Genomic DNA, 13,543 nt, shown 5'->3' on the forward strand with positions numbered 1-13,543 from the left:
CGACTCGTCTTGTAAATTCAGCAGCCTAGGGTTACTGATTCAGCAAGCTTGTTTCTCTTAGTAGTCGGGTTATGCGCTTTTCATAACTTGGTCTTAGGTAGGTGTTGTGGCAAACATACGTTTCAATATATTTTGTTTGTGTGTTCGTGGACCAGTACAATACTTTTCTCACAGCGTTCTATGTTTTTCATTTTCAGATCCTGTTTTTTTTCACTTATCGTTATGGCTGCTTTTAAAAGAAGAAAAGTGGACTCTGAGTGTCGTTCTTTCAATGAAGAATGGGGAGAAAAGTACTTCTTTGTGGAAACAAAAAAACAGAAAGCTACTTGTGTGATATGCACCGAAAGTGTTGCCGTTTTGAATGAGTACAATCTTTGGCATCACTATGAAACAAAACATCTAACAACATACTTGAAATTTTCATGAAAGTTCCATTCTGAGAAATTTGAATCCATGAAACGTGTTTTTGAATCTCAAAAGAATCTCTTCACGAGAACGTTTGCTGAAAATGAACCTGTCACTCATATAAGTTACAAAATAGTGCATAGGATGGCAGAGCGAGGAAACCCTTTTGCTGATGGCAACTTCATCAAAGAGTGTATGATGGAAGCAGCATATGTGTCCTGAAAAAGCCAGTTTCTTTGAAAGTATCAGCCTTTCAGCAACTTCAGTTGTACGGAGAGCAGAAGAACTTGGAGAGAACATTGCATTACACATATGACAAAAAGCTAGAAACTTCTAATGGTATTCTCTGGCATTGGATGAGTCTACTGATCTCTCGAGTACGTCACAGCTTCTCGTGTTCATTTGTGGAGTTAATTTGGGCTTTCGGATCACGAAAGAGTTGGCATGAGTTTGCAGCATGCACAGAAGAACAACTAGAGAAGACATTTTCATGGAAGTGCATAAAACTTTGCAAGACTATAATCTTCAGTGGAATCAGCTTAGAGGTGTAACAGTTGATGGAGGAAAAACATGGCTGGAGTAAAGAAGGGTCTGGTGAGGCTGATCAGGAAACAGTTGGAAGATCTTCAACTCCCAAGAGCTCGGTTCATTCACTGCATCATACATCAGTAAGAACTTTGTGGAAAAGATTTAGATATTTCTTGCATACTGAAACCAGTAATTTCTGTAGTGAACTTCATTCGGGGTCATGCACTTAATCATTGCCTATTCAAGGCATTTTTTGAAGAAATTGATTCAGATTTCTGTGACTTGCCTTATCTCATGGTCGTGAGGTGGCTCAGTTGTGGTAAAGTCTTGTCTTGTTTTTATAAGCTCAGAAGAGAAATAGATATATTTCTTATCGAGAAATATAGAGCAGCTCCACTTCTGTCGGATCCAACCTGGTTGTCAATGTTGTCATTTTTGATTGACATCACATCCCACATGAATGAATTGAACTTAACTTCAGGGGAAGAATAACCTTGTCTGTGATCTCTATAAAATCATTTAAGGATTTTGGAGAAAGCTGTCATTGTTTGAAGCACATTTGGAAGGAGGAAACCTTTCTAATTTTCAGTGTTTCATGCTGGAATCACCTGGAGTTTCAGAAAAAGATTATTTGATTTAAATAAGCAATTTTTAGACAGATTTTTGGATCTCGACAGAATCAAAAGTGACATTCTCCTTTTTCAGAATCCTTTTGCTTGTGTCATTAATGACGTGCCAGTGGAACTTCGGCTGGAGGTCATCGATTTGCAAGGAAATGACTTGTTGAAAGCAAAGCACAGAGAAGGACAACTTATTGAATTTTACAGCTGTATACCTGAAGATGATTTTCCAAAGCTGAAGCAGTTTGCATCTGGTATGGCATCAGTGTTCGGAACAACTTATGTCTGTGAACAAGCATTTTCAAAAATGAAGTATGTCAAGTTGGTAGATCAATCAATGTTGACTGATGAATATTTGAAAGCAATTCTAATGACTGGATGCAGCAATTCAAAACTGAACATTGAAGATATTTTGAAAGCCAAACGCTAGTTTCATAAGTCTCACTAACTGTTTTGCGGCTAAGTGAAATTCAGATATGTACTCACTATGTCCGATGTGACAATTGTTTTTGATAATGCCACCTTCTTTGATAACCTTTTGGTAAATAAAAATGTTGGTTGTATTTCTGTTTGTTTCTTATTATATATGTGTATTGCATGCTACTCCCACATGGCTAATGTGGCATCCTAAACTTTAAGTCTTTCACAGAGATTTTTCATTGTAGCTTCTCATTCCCCAAGTAATCTGGCCTCTTGTGAAAAAAGTTTGGTGACCCCTTCTCTAGGTGAAAGCTTTTGCTGGGTATCTAGAACTTCTGCTTCTTCCATCACCTTCTTAGCCATGAAGACTTGGGCAGAGTGATCACCTTTTTCTTTTTGAGCTAATCATCCCTTTACACTGGTGGAACTCAAATTGGCCCTTCATTGGTCTGGCAGTACATTGGTTAGACCTGATGATGTACACTATGACATGCTGCACCATCTATCTCCTGCTTCTCTTGCTATTCTTCTATTTGTTTTTAACTAGATCTGGCAGGAGAATGTTTTTCCTGATGCTTGGCATCAGGCTATTGTCCTTCCTTTTTCTAAGCCTGGGAAGGATCCCAAGATTCCTTCAAACTACTGTCCAATTGCTTTGATGAGCTGTCTCTGTAAGACATTAGAGAAGATGGTTAATGCTCATCTTGTTTGGTTACTCGAATCAAACAACTTCCTCTCGCCCACCCAGTGTAGGTTTGGATGACAGCGCTCCACCATGGTCCACCTGATTCGATTTGAAATGTCAATGAGAGAAGCCTTTTGCAAACAACAACATTTTGTATCAATATTCTTTGACATTGAGAAGGCTAATGATACAACATGTAGAAATGGCATTTAGCAAGACCTCCATATATATGGGTTATGTGGCCATTTGCCCATTTTTATTAAAAAAATTTTTAATTGACAGGAGATTCCAAGTTCATGTGGGTTTGACACTTTCCCTTTCTTTTCTATAGGAACTTGGAATCCCTCTGGGCTGTTTTAAGTGTCACACTTTTCAGTATAAAGATTAATGCCATCACTGAACAACTCCCTCTTACTGTTACAAACGGGTTCTATGTAGACGACTTTCACATCTCATGTCGGTCGTCGAACATGAGGTATATTGAGCAGCTGCTACAGACTACCCTTGATCGTTTACTGAAGTGGACCCCAGCAAATGGCTTTAACTTCTCTCTGTCTAAAACCGCTTGCATGCACTTTTGCTGCCAATGGGGTACTGACTCTGATTCTGAACTCCTTATCGGTGAAGTTGTGTTGCTCATGGTCCCTGAGATGAAGTTCTTGGGGCTTATCTCTGAACATAAACTGATCTTTATAGCACACATCAAGCAGCTACGGGTCAAATGTACAAGAGCTCTGAACATCCTTCGTGTCCTCTCTTCCACCACTTGGGGAGCGGATTGATGTTCTATGCTAAAGATATATTCTGCTCTTATTCAATCTAAACTCAAATATGGATCATTGGTCTATGGCTCTGCCAGACCCTCGGCCTTAACGATGCTAGATCCCATTCATCATCAAGGACTTCGGCTCTGCACTGGGGCTTTCTGTACTTCCTCAGTTCAGAGCTTATACATAGTTTCATGAACCTTCTTTGCACTTCTACTGTTTGCAGTAAATCTTTATTATGATGTCATGAGACTTTAAGTAAGAAAACAAGACTAAATCAGGGGAATCTAAAAGTTCTTCTTAAATATTTGAAATACATTTATACTGAAACGTATTTTTATTTTTTGTACTTCAGTTTATTGTGTAAAAGTTCACTTAAATTTTTAGCACGTTTAAAATTTTGTATATTTTGTAAAATATGTTGTATATAGTTAGTTTTTGAATGTGCTTTTCAGTTGTGTAAAAAGCTCTAGTTATTATTTTAATCTAAATTAATTATTTAGTAATAAAAGTATACAAAATTTCTTGTTTTTTACTCTCATCATCCAACAAAATACACATACATATAAGACTTATTGCAGTTAAAAAATGCTAAAAAAGAAATTTGTTTTTTCATATACGTAGAAAAACTGAACTTCAAGTTTTCTCTTTGTACTTGATTTGTTTCAACTATATACAAAACTAGAAATTAAAAAGAATTTTTAAGATCATGTGTATCTGTTAAGGAAAAAGGACTTTGAAAAATGGAAATTAATGTCTTAATCTTCAAATTAAGCTGACTTTCAGTTTTTACAAGCCAAATAAAAAATTTTATCTTCAATATATGATTTATATCTTTGATAGATTGTTTAGGCAGAGCACTCCTGATGAAACTTTGTAGGATGGATAGCAATTGCCTGTTGTAAAGAGACAAGTGTAGAGGACAGTGTTTCAAAACTTCGTTGTCTACACTTGTTTGTCCACAACAGCCAGTTGCTATCCATTCTGCAAAGTTTCATCATAAGTTTTACTTCTTTAATCATTTCAGAAATCTAACTTTATGGCTGCTCTTGGATTAATGACCAAAGATGCCTTGTCTGAACTACAGAACAAAAAACTTGAAAGGAAGAGACGCACAACAGCAAATCCACAATTCTCAAATGCAGCACTTGAGGAGAAAAGAAAGAATGCTAAATTTTTGAATATGGAGGGAAAATGTCCTCCTCATAAAAGGACGAGGGGTTAGTTAAACACAGTTGTTTTCACTGAACAATCTTTCATATATTTATATCATCTGTGGCTAAAAATGCATTTATATGTATAGTAATATGCGAGAAGCATTTGTGTTGTATTAGTCAAATCATATATCAGTTATTGGATGGTTTAACCCTTTAACTGTGGGTGGGTGGATTCCATCCAACCTGTATTCCCCAAAGTAACCATAAAGCAATTAATTATGCTGTAACTTTTTAAAATATATATCTATCTTTACAAAATTTGGCAGGTTATCAGTAAATGTTTCAAGTCATTTATACAAAAAGTAACAGGTTTTTTTATTTATGTTTAACATTTTTTAATTCAGTATTTCCTTTATTTGCTTATACATTTTATTTTTGAATGTTGAGTATGCAACATGTGAAGTTATTTTGATTTTAAGATTAAACATACTTTTAGGCATCAGAAAATTGTCAAATTTTGCATATAGAATTTATGTAACCTTCAAATATCCTCCAGATAATTTTTGATTGTTTTCATTTAGAACAAAATTGTTTTATCTGTTATTTTCATTACTGTCTCTTTGTAATGGTTCAGTCAGTTTGACTGAACAAGAAACTATCACAAAAAGTAGAAAATATTTATAAATTATACATTTTTCATTCTAGGGTTACAAGAAGTTGTAACACAAGACCACAAGTGTTAAGTCTAAATTACTTAAATCTCATAAAATTATATATATATTAAAGTTTTTGGTATTTTATTGACTTTTCAGCAGTGCTTAAGTAACATTACAAAGTTCAATGACATGGGACACATGCACTCATGTTGCTGAATCCAATAATATAAAATTGGCCTTCACAAATGACCTGTCTCTGCTGTGTTCCAGTGGACTAGTATTTTGTAAAATACAGCCATGTTTCAGTTATAATCAGGGGCATAGATCCTGGGGGGAATATATCCCCCCTTCATTTTAGGTGGGGGGTATGGTGCATACAATAATCCACCCCTACAGTTTGGTCTGTTGAATTGTTTTATTGCATTACAGGCTTACAAATTGTGTCTTTGTTCTTGTGATTCTCGTGTTCTTACCAATCGAATTACATAATTAAGCCTAGATGTACACACTTGTGCAAATTAATTGAAACAAGATGGAAAATTACAATTTTTTCAATTTTATTTCTGAGAATCCAAAAATTACTCGCAAATTAATACATCATATGACCGCCTTTACTTTTCAGAAGATCATTAATCCACTTTGGCATCGAGTCCATGAGTTGACTGCAATATTTACTAATTTTTGGATTGCAGTACCACACCTCAATTATGACCTCAATTAGCTTATCTTTCATAGTACAGTCTTTTCCTCAAAGTTTTTCTTTACAAATCATCTAAAGATTTTCAATGGGATTTAAGTTTCTCACCTGGAGATCTACTAACATGCAGACTTCTTTCACCATGTACGAAGAAATGAGTCTCGTCACTGAATAACACCTTCCTCCATTGTTTTTGCATCCAGTTCTTGTATTTCAGACCCCATTGATACTGATCTTTCTTCATTGAGTTGGTAAGAAGTTGTTTTTTGATTGGTCTCTTTGCTCTTCTAACGCAATTTCGAATTATGCATTATTCCTCAAAATTTCGTCATATATCCCAAAAATAGATCAACCGTACTGCGAAACACAGCTAATGATGCTGTCTGTGTGAAAAAATGAATATGAAAGGAAATAAACGAGTCTAGCAAGCCTACACCAGCCGCCATGCTGAAAATATTGTAAAATGACCATTTGTTTCAATTAATTTGCACAAGGGTGTAGGCTTTTTTAGTAGCCGAAATGTACATCTTTAATATAGGCGTGCTTCTAAGCTTTTCGATCTAAGCGATAGTTCGTAAGTATGAGTCAGTAGTCCTAATTATGCATGCAAGGCTTGCAAGCACTATCACAGAATCTACCTATGTCTTGTACGTAGTGTAAGATTAAGTAAACTTTTCATCCCAACAGATTGAACAGAGCATTAAATTTGAAAATATTACTTCCAAGCATAAACTCCTGTGATCTAGATCTAGCAGGCCATTTGTAGCTTGTAGTCGCATCAATCTTGGGTATATTGTGAGGTTTTTCTATGCCATTTTTTCTTTTGTGTGTCTAGCTGGTTTTATTGTCGAACGCCTTACTCTCCTTAGCTGCCGAAGCTGCTGACCATAGTGTACGTTTACTGTACAGTTAACGACAGGTTCAGGCTGCTCGGATCCAAACATGCCCTACATCACACCCTCTCTGCTCTCTTTAGTCTGAGCGTTGATTTCACAGCAGGGCTTATTAGACCTGTGTTTGTGGCCCTCATTAACACATGAAATTTCAGATTATCACCTCCCTCTAATAAAGAGCTGGTGCTTTGTGGTAAAAGAACAATATATTTTCTTATCATATATAGTAAAAATATTATATTTTCTTGTATATTTAGACCACAAATGGAGCAATTTTAGTGGCCTGAAGTCTCCACTCAAATTGTATTGCTAGTTTTTCTTTAGGTATTTTTATTTAATAGACATGCTTATAGACATTATATCACAACGTGTTTGCCTTTTGATGAGCTTTAACAGGAATATAATGTATTTGTGATTGTTTAAGTATTTTTCAAGAAACTTGCAATTACTTGTGTTGTAACTAGCACACATTATTGTTCCAGCGATGCCCAGGCGATCAGTCGACTCCGTAATCACTCTGAGGTTCGCGAGTTTGACTTAAATACATTGTACAGTTCAATTCTACTTCCATTCTGTTCTATCTTTGTTCATTGTACATTAGAGTTTTTCAATAAAGACTGTATTTTAGCTTGTTGAGTCATCTGGGAAACAGATTCCAATTATGACAAGCAAGTGTCTGAAACTTTCTGATATTAGACAGTTCTGCAAGCCAGTTACTAGTACTAAAAGTGACAATGCAGATAATCCAACAATCTCAAGCAAAGGAACAGAAACTTGCAATACAGAGGAAATACCATGTTCATCAGAGGACGAGTCTGAAAATGCTTGTGCAACTATTGCACATCATGAACCACCACATAGTTGTCAAACAAGTTTGTGCAGTAATGAAAAATCTGACACTTTACACATACAGTGTGGAAAGACCATATCATCCAGATGCACAGCTAATACCACAAGAGAAAGCAAAATCTCAAAATAACAACTCCCAGGGCTGCACTTCGACAATCAGACTCAAAATTTCATATGCTTACATTGTCCAAAGGTGCAAAATAGTGGCCTTTTTACAGGGAAATTGGAGAGGCCAGTGGAGTATACCTTCATATCCACCGGTTTTGCCACTGGAAAAAGCCAAAACGGAAATTCAAGGAACACCAACCCTCCTCTCAGCACAGATTTGCTATATCTCCAGAAGGTTCACTTGATATAACTCCAGTGACTGTCCAGCCAAAATAGTTTACGTTTCTTACTGCGTCAAGGTTTAGCATTATGTGGACATACTGATACGGAGGGGAACTTCCTGCAGTTAATGAAGCTCCTGGAAGAGGAAGATCCTGAGTTGATGCCTACTTGTCAAAGAAAACCACATTCACATCACCCCAGGCTCAGAATAAAATAATGGAGATGTCCAGCCATCAAATACTGAGAAACATAGCACACAAAGTGCAGCAAAGTAAAATCTTTGCGTTAATGGTTGATGGCGCTCAAGATGTTACAGGTGCTGAACAGGAAGCAATATGTGTATGATACATAGATGAGAAACATCCATGAGACATTTCTTGGTTTGTACAGTGTTTCCAATACAACTGGTGAAACAATATCCTCGACTATACTTGATGTATTGACTAGACTTAATTTACCATTGTCAGGATTAAGAGCACAAACTTATGATGGAGCCGCTAACATGAGTGGTGCGTACAGTGGATGCCAGGCAAAAATAAAAGAGAAGCAACTGTCAAGTTTGTTTTTTCGCTGCAGAGCACACAAGGTTAATTTAATAATGCAACATGCAGTTGAAGCTTGTGAATGTGTTCGAGATTCTATCCAGTGGGTACATGAACTTGGTGTCTTGCTTCAGAGGTCAGGCAAATACAAGACAATCTTTGAAAATATTGAATCGTCAGACAGCCACAATGGTCCAGTTAAATACATCCGCCCACTGTGTCCAACACGCTGGTTGTGCCGCCTATCTGCAATTACATGTGCTAATGATCACTACAGTGACATTGTTGATTCTTTGTCTGAATTAGCAAATGAAAAATCAGATGTAGCAGTGAAAGCACGAGATCTGCCGGATAGATTTGACAAAGGAAAGACAGTTTTAGAATTGTTGATTTCTCAGCATCCATTAGCTGCATTAGAGGAACTAAACTGTGCTTTCCAAGCAAAATCAGCAACAGTATCTGGCATGATTGAAGCATCTGCAATGATAGTTGAGCAATTGTGGGTATTGCGAACAGAGGAAAATTACAAGATATTTGATGAAGATGAGAAAAAGGTAGCTTCTTTAGATCTGGTACCCATTGAACTACCACACATTTGCAGACCTCCAGAAGGATCACAGGTGATGGCTCAGCACACCATTCTGCAACAGCTAGAGATTACTACAGAAGCCAATATTTTGAATTTGTGGACACTGTCATAGAACATTTGACCACTAGATTCAATGCAGACAACAATGACTTGAGGCATTATCTGGTACTTGAGAACATGATCACATCTGGCAAGATTGATAACTTTGTTATCAACTTCTATCCAGAAATCTCTGCATAATGGCTCGAGTTTCAGTTGCCCATGTTCAAAGGAACAACAAAACCAGTATCTCTGAAAGGTGCAAAGGATGCTTACTGTAAAATGCATGAAACAAGCCAGCAGATGTTTAGTGAAGTGTTTCTTCTCATGAAAATTTTGCTTGTATGTCCAGTATCCAGCTGCGAATGTGAATGTTGCATTTCTGCATTAAGACGGTTGAAGACGTGGTTAAGGTCAACTATGTCTTAGTGTCGCCTCAACCATGTGGAAGTTTGTCACACTCACAAATATGAGATCGACAAGATAAATATAGAAGAGCTTATGAAAGAATTCAGAAACAGATCATCACAAAGGAGGTCTACGTTTGGGAACATGTAGACTAGAGGACTAAATGAATCTTACTTCAATGAAAAGTATGAATGATTATGTGCTACATTGTATTGATGTGTAATTTTCAAGAGTTCGCAAAGACATTTTAATTATTTTTATGAAACAACATGAACAGTTTTTCAGTAGATATGAACTTATCAAGGGTAATTACTAATTTTATTATTATTTGAAAACATAATTCATGCAATGAAAGTTAGTAGTAACCTTGTCAAGTATAATGGCCATCTTTTATACTGTGCAGTGTGCAGGAATAAATTCATGTGGCAGTTAATTTGTGACACATTTGTCTTTATTCTTTTAACATTTTGAAAACTGTTCACGACATCTCACTTATACAAACCTACATGGGAACTTTGAAGTATCGTGGCAACAAGATTACTCTGTGACTGCATGTTTACAGCTTTCAGGTTCTTGTAATCAGAGTTTACCAATTTGCAAATTGAAGAGTCCACATAAGTGGATGCAAAATCATCCCCCCCATCGGGTGTAAAAATCTACGCCCCTGGTTATAATACATTATATATGTGTATACATTGTTACTTTTAAATTATGATTACTTTACTTAAAACATAGAACAAGAAATAAAAAAAGTATAGAAAACAATTATCTCTTCTAGTTATGAACAGTGTACTCATTTACTTCTTGCTGTAATTTGCTAAGTCTTATCACATTTCACACATGGAGAATGTAAAACAAAATATTTTAGTTTTATACATGCATTTTGAAAAAATAAGAATCATAAATAACTATATCAATATCACAGAATTTCACTAGTTGGTATTCCTGACAGAATGAAGTTGTGGTCTTTTGCTTGAAATGCCTCTCTTAACCCCTTGTACATATTAAGTAGCTCTTTTGACCTACCTTTTCCTACATTATTAGCTCCTACATGCACCACAGAAACTACATCTATGTGAGCCCCCTTTTATTGTATCCTCTGCTCTCTTAAGTATGTGTGCCTGGGTAGCATAATCTTATCCATTTTTCCATATTTACCCCAAAGACTATCCTATCCACATGCGTTGTCAAGGAATCACTTATAAATTTATGATATATGTGAGTAAATACATGTGGTTTGATTTCATAGAGTAGAGCAAGAATTTTATCCTACCTATTGTTTTCATCTCCTGCAATTGAAAGAAAATTGGTTAGTTTTTTTATATGTAATTTAATGGGTATAACAGTGAGAAAAATTTAAAACTTAATTCAGTTTAACTAAGAGTACACTTAAAGTTATGCGTAAACTAAAACACAATTATGAGTATATTTATCAATGAAAGATAAAAGAACATAATATAAAAGTCGTCTGATGTAGTGAAAGAATCCATGAAGTGTAGCTATAAAAGGCATAAAACAGCTTCCAGTGGATGACTGAAAATTAATTTATTAACTTTGCATCACATAATTAATTTTTCTAAGCAAGAAATGAATATCTTGCACTGTAATAATAATGAATTAATTTTTAATTATCAATTTGATGGGTTTTTTTAATATAGATATAAAATTCACTCTGAAAGTGTTCATATGCAAGATAAATTTCATGTGAAACAAAAAAAAGTAATGAGTGATAAAAAAGGTTAAAATATAACTTTTAGTTTGACTTTGTTTCCTCCCTTTTAGGGCAGATGCATTAACTAATCAAGCACCTCCGTTTTTAGGTGTTTTTTTCACTTCATTAATTATAAAGGACAGAATCTAACACGAATTTGGAGCTATTTCATTCTGGATGTAAAGCTCAAAATTTTTATTTCCAAAGAAAAAAAAAAGACTTGCAACATTGCAGATATGTTTACTTAGAGCATGTGACTGGCAGATAACAGATTAAAATTGTGTGTATGTAAATTATAACTTTGCAAGGTTCTGGATATTTCACATTTGTTGACTGGATTGTTAAAGCCATGAATACAAATGGGTAAAGTGTATATACATTTGTAAGGTTGAAAGAAAAGTTTCTTTATAAATGTATGTACATTTTTTAGAAATAATAACAGTAATGTTTTTTACAGTTGATATCAAACCCCAAACATTAAAACATTGTCATAACATGTGCAACTTCTTTTTACACATAAACTTAGAAAGTTTTATTTTTAATCTTAATGTGTTAGCAAAGTCACCAAATGTTTTAATGGTTCTAGGACGTCCAAGGTTGGTTTCTATCACCCATAAAAATTATGTCCCGTGTACCAAAGAATCTCTTCCAAATGGTTATCATTTTCCCATCAAGTCAGGTGTCACAGTAAGATATTTTTTCATTTCTGTATTTTGTAATTTTTTAAAAGTAATATTTAGTAGTTTCCCAGATTTGTTCAGTTTTGATGAAAGTCCAGATGCATATCAGTTCACCTCATGATTTTCATATGTACCAAAGCTTAATGGTTGTATTGCACAAAAGTAAACTGTGTAGAAAAAATCTTTGGTCTCATATAGCATGCACGAAAGAAATCCCATGTTTATCGAAAACATCAAACAATGTTTTAGCAAAGTGTTCTCTCCAGTGTGCATAACTGATCAGAAGTTTTTTTTAGGGTAGTTGCTGTTAAGTATTATGTCACAAGTTGAATTAGGTTTTGTGAGTGTGTGTGTGTGTATAAGAATAAAAATAAGATGTTTTAATAGATTATATGGTGTTGTATTGATACACTGATTTAACTTAATTTCCCCAACTGTTTATCAAATGTTATTATAAAACAAAGTGTAACTCTATGAATAAGAAATCAAAATGAAAAATGTGAAATGTATATGTTAGTATTTACCTCAATCAGCTTAAAAAAAGATAGTATCTCCTCCCATCTAGGATAATATTAGTCTTTTTTTTTTACATTATATCATTAATTTATTGCTCAAGAACTATATTATTATTAATTGCTTAAAAAAGGGACTAAAAGATCAGTCAACTTAATATATGTTAAATACAGTCATGTGAAAAAGTTAGGACACTCTGTGAAAGCCTGTGTATTTTTGTAACATTTTTGGATATACAGATATTTAATCTCAATTTCAACAATACTGAGAGATTATAGGAATATAACTAAACAATTAAAACTGAAGACTCTTCAAGATCTTCTGTACATGTAATTCTACAGAAATGCATATTTAACTGAGGGAAAAGTTAGGACACCCTACCCCTAATAGCTAGTGTTACTTCCTTTGGCTGAAATAACTTCAGTGAGATGCTTCTTATAGCCATTTACCAGTCTCTGACATTGGGCTGAAAAAAGTTTGCCCCACTTCTCAATGCAGAATTCTGTCAGCTGTGTGAGGGGTTTCTTGCATGTACAGCCCATTTCAAGTCACCACACAGCATATCAATGGGATTAAGATCTGGGCTTTGATTTGGCCATTCCAGGAATCCATTTCTTAGTTTTCACCCAGTCCTTGGTGGATTTAGTGGTATGTTTTGGGTCATTGTCGTGTTGCAGGGTCCAGGTCGTTTCAGCTTTCCTTTTCTTACAGATGGTCTCACATGATTCTCAAGCACCCTCTGATACACGGTAGAATTCCTGGTGGATTCTATGATTGTGAGCTGTACAGGTCCTGCTGCAGCAAAGCAGTCCCAAACCATGACACTTCCACTTCCATGCTTCACAGTTGGTATGAGGTTCTTTTCCTGGAATGCTGTATTTGGTTTACGACAAACATGTCCTCTGTTCTAGTATCCACATAATTCAATTTTGGACTCATCTGTCCAAAGAACATTATTCCAGAAGTCCTGGTCTTTGTCTACATTCTCTCTGGCAAACTTCAGTCTGGCCTTGATGTTTCTCTTAGAGAGTAAAGGTTTCCTCGTTGCACGTCT

At 35.3% G+C, this 13,543-nt stretch overlaps 1 protein-coding gene across 1 annotated transcript in view; it reads left to right on the top strand.

Annotated features, from left to right (window-relative positions):
* Nucleotides 1–13,543, top strand: part of LOC143234973 (PHD finger protein 21A-like) — a 59,152-nt gene that overhangs the window by 26,432 nt on the left and 19,177 nt on the right. The window contains exons 7-8 of the mRNA XM_076472671.1: nt 4,453–4,645; nt 11,883–11,983. Coding sequence (XP_076328786.1) covers nt 4,453–4,645; nt 11,883–11,983 — 294 coding nt within the window. The remainder of the gene's footprint in view (nt 1–4,452; nt 4,646–11,882; nt 11,984–13,543) is intronic.

This window comes from Tachypleus tridentatus, chromosome 12 (assembly GCF_004210375.1).
Source record: "Tachypleus tridentatus isolate NWPU-2018 chromosome 12, ASM421037v1, whole genome shotgun sequence".
Lineage (NCBI taxonomy): Eukaryota > Metazoa > Arthropoda > Merostomata > Xiphosura > Limulidae > Tachypleus > Tachypleus tridentatus.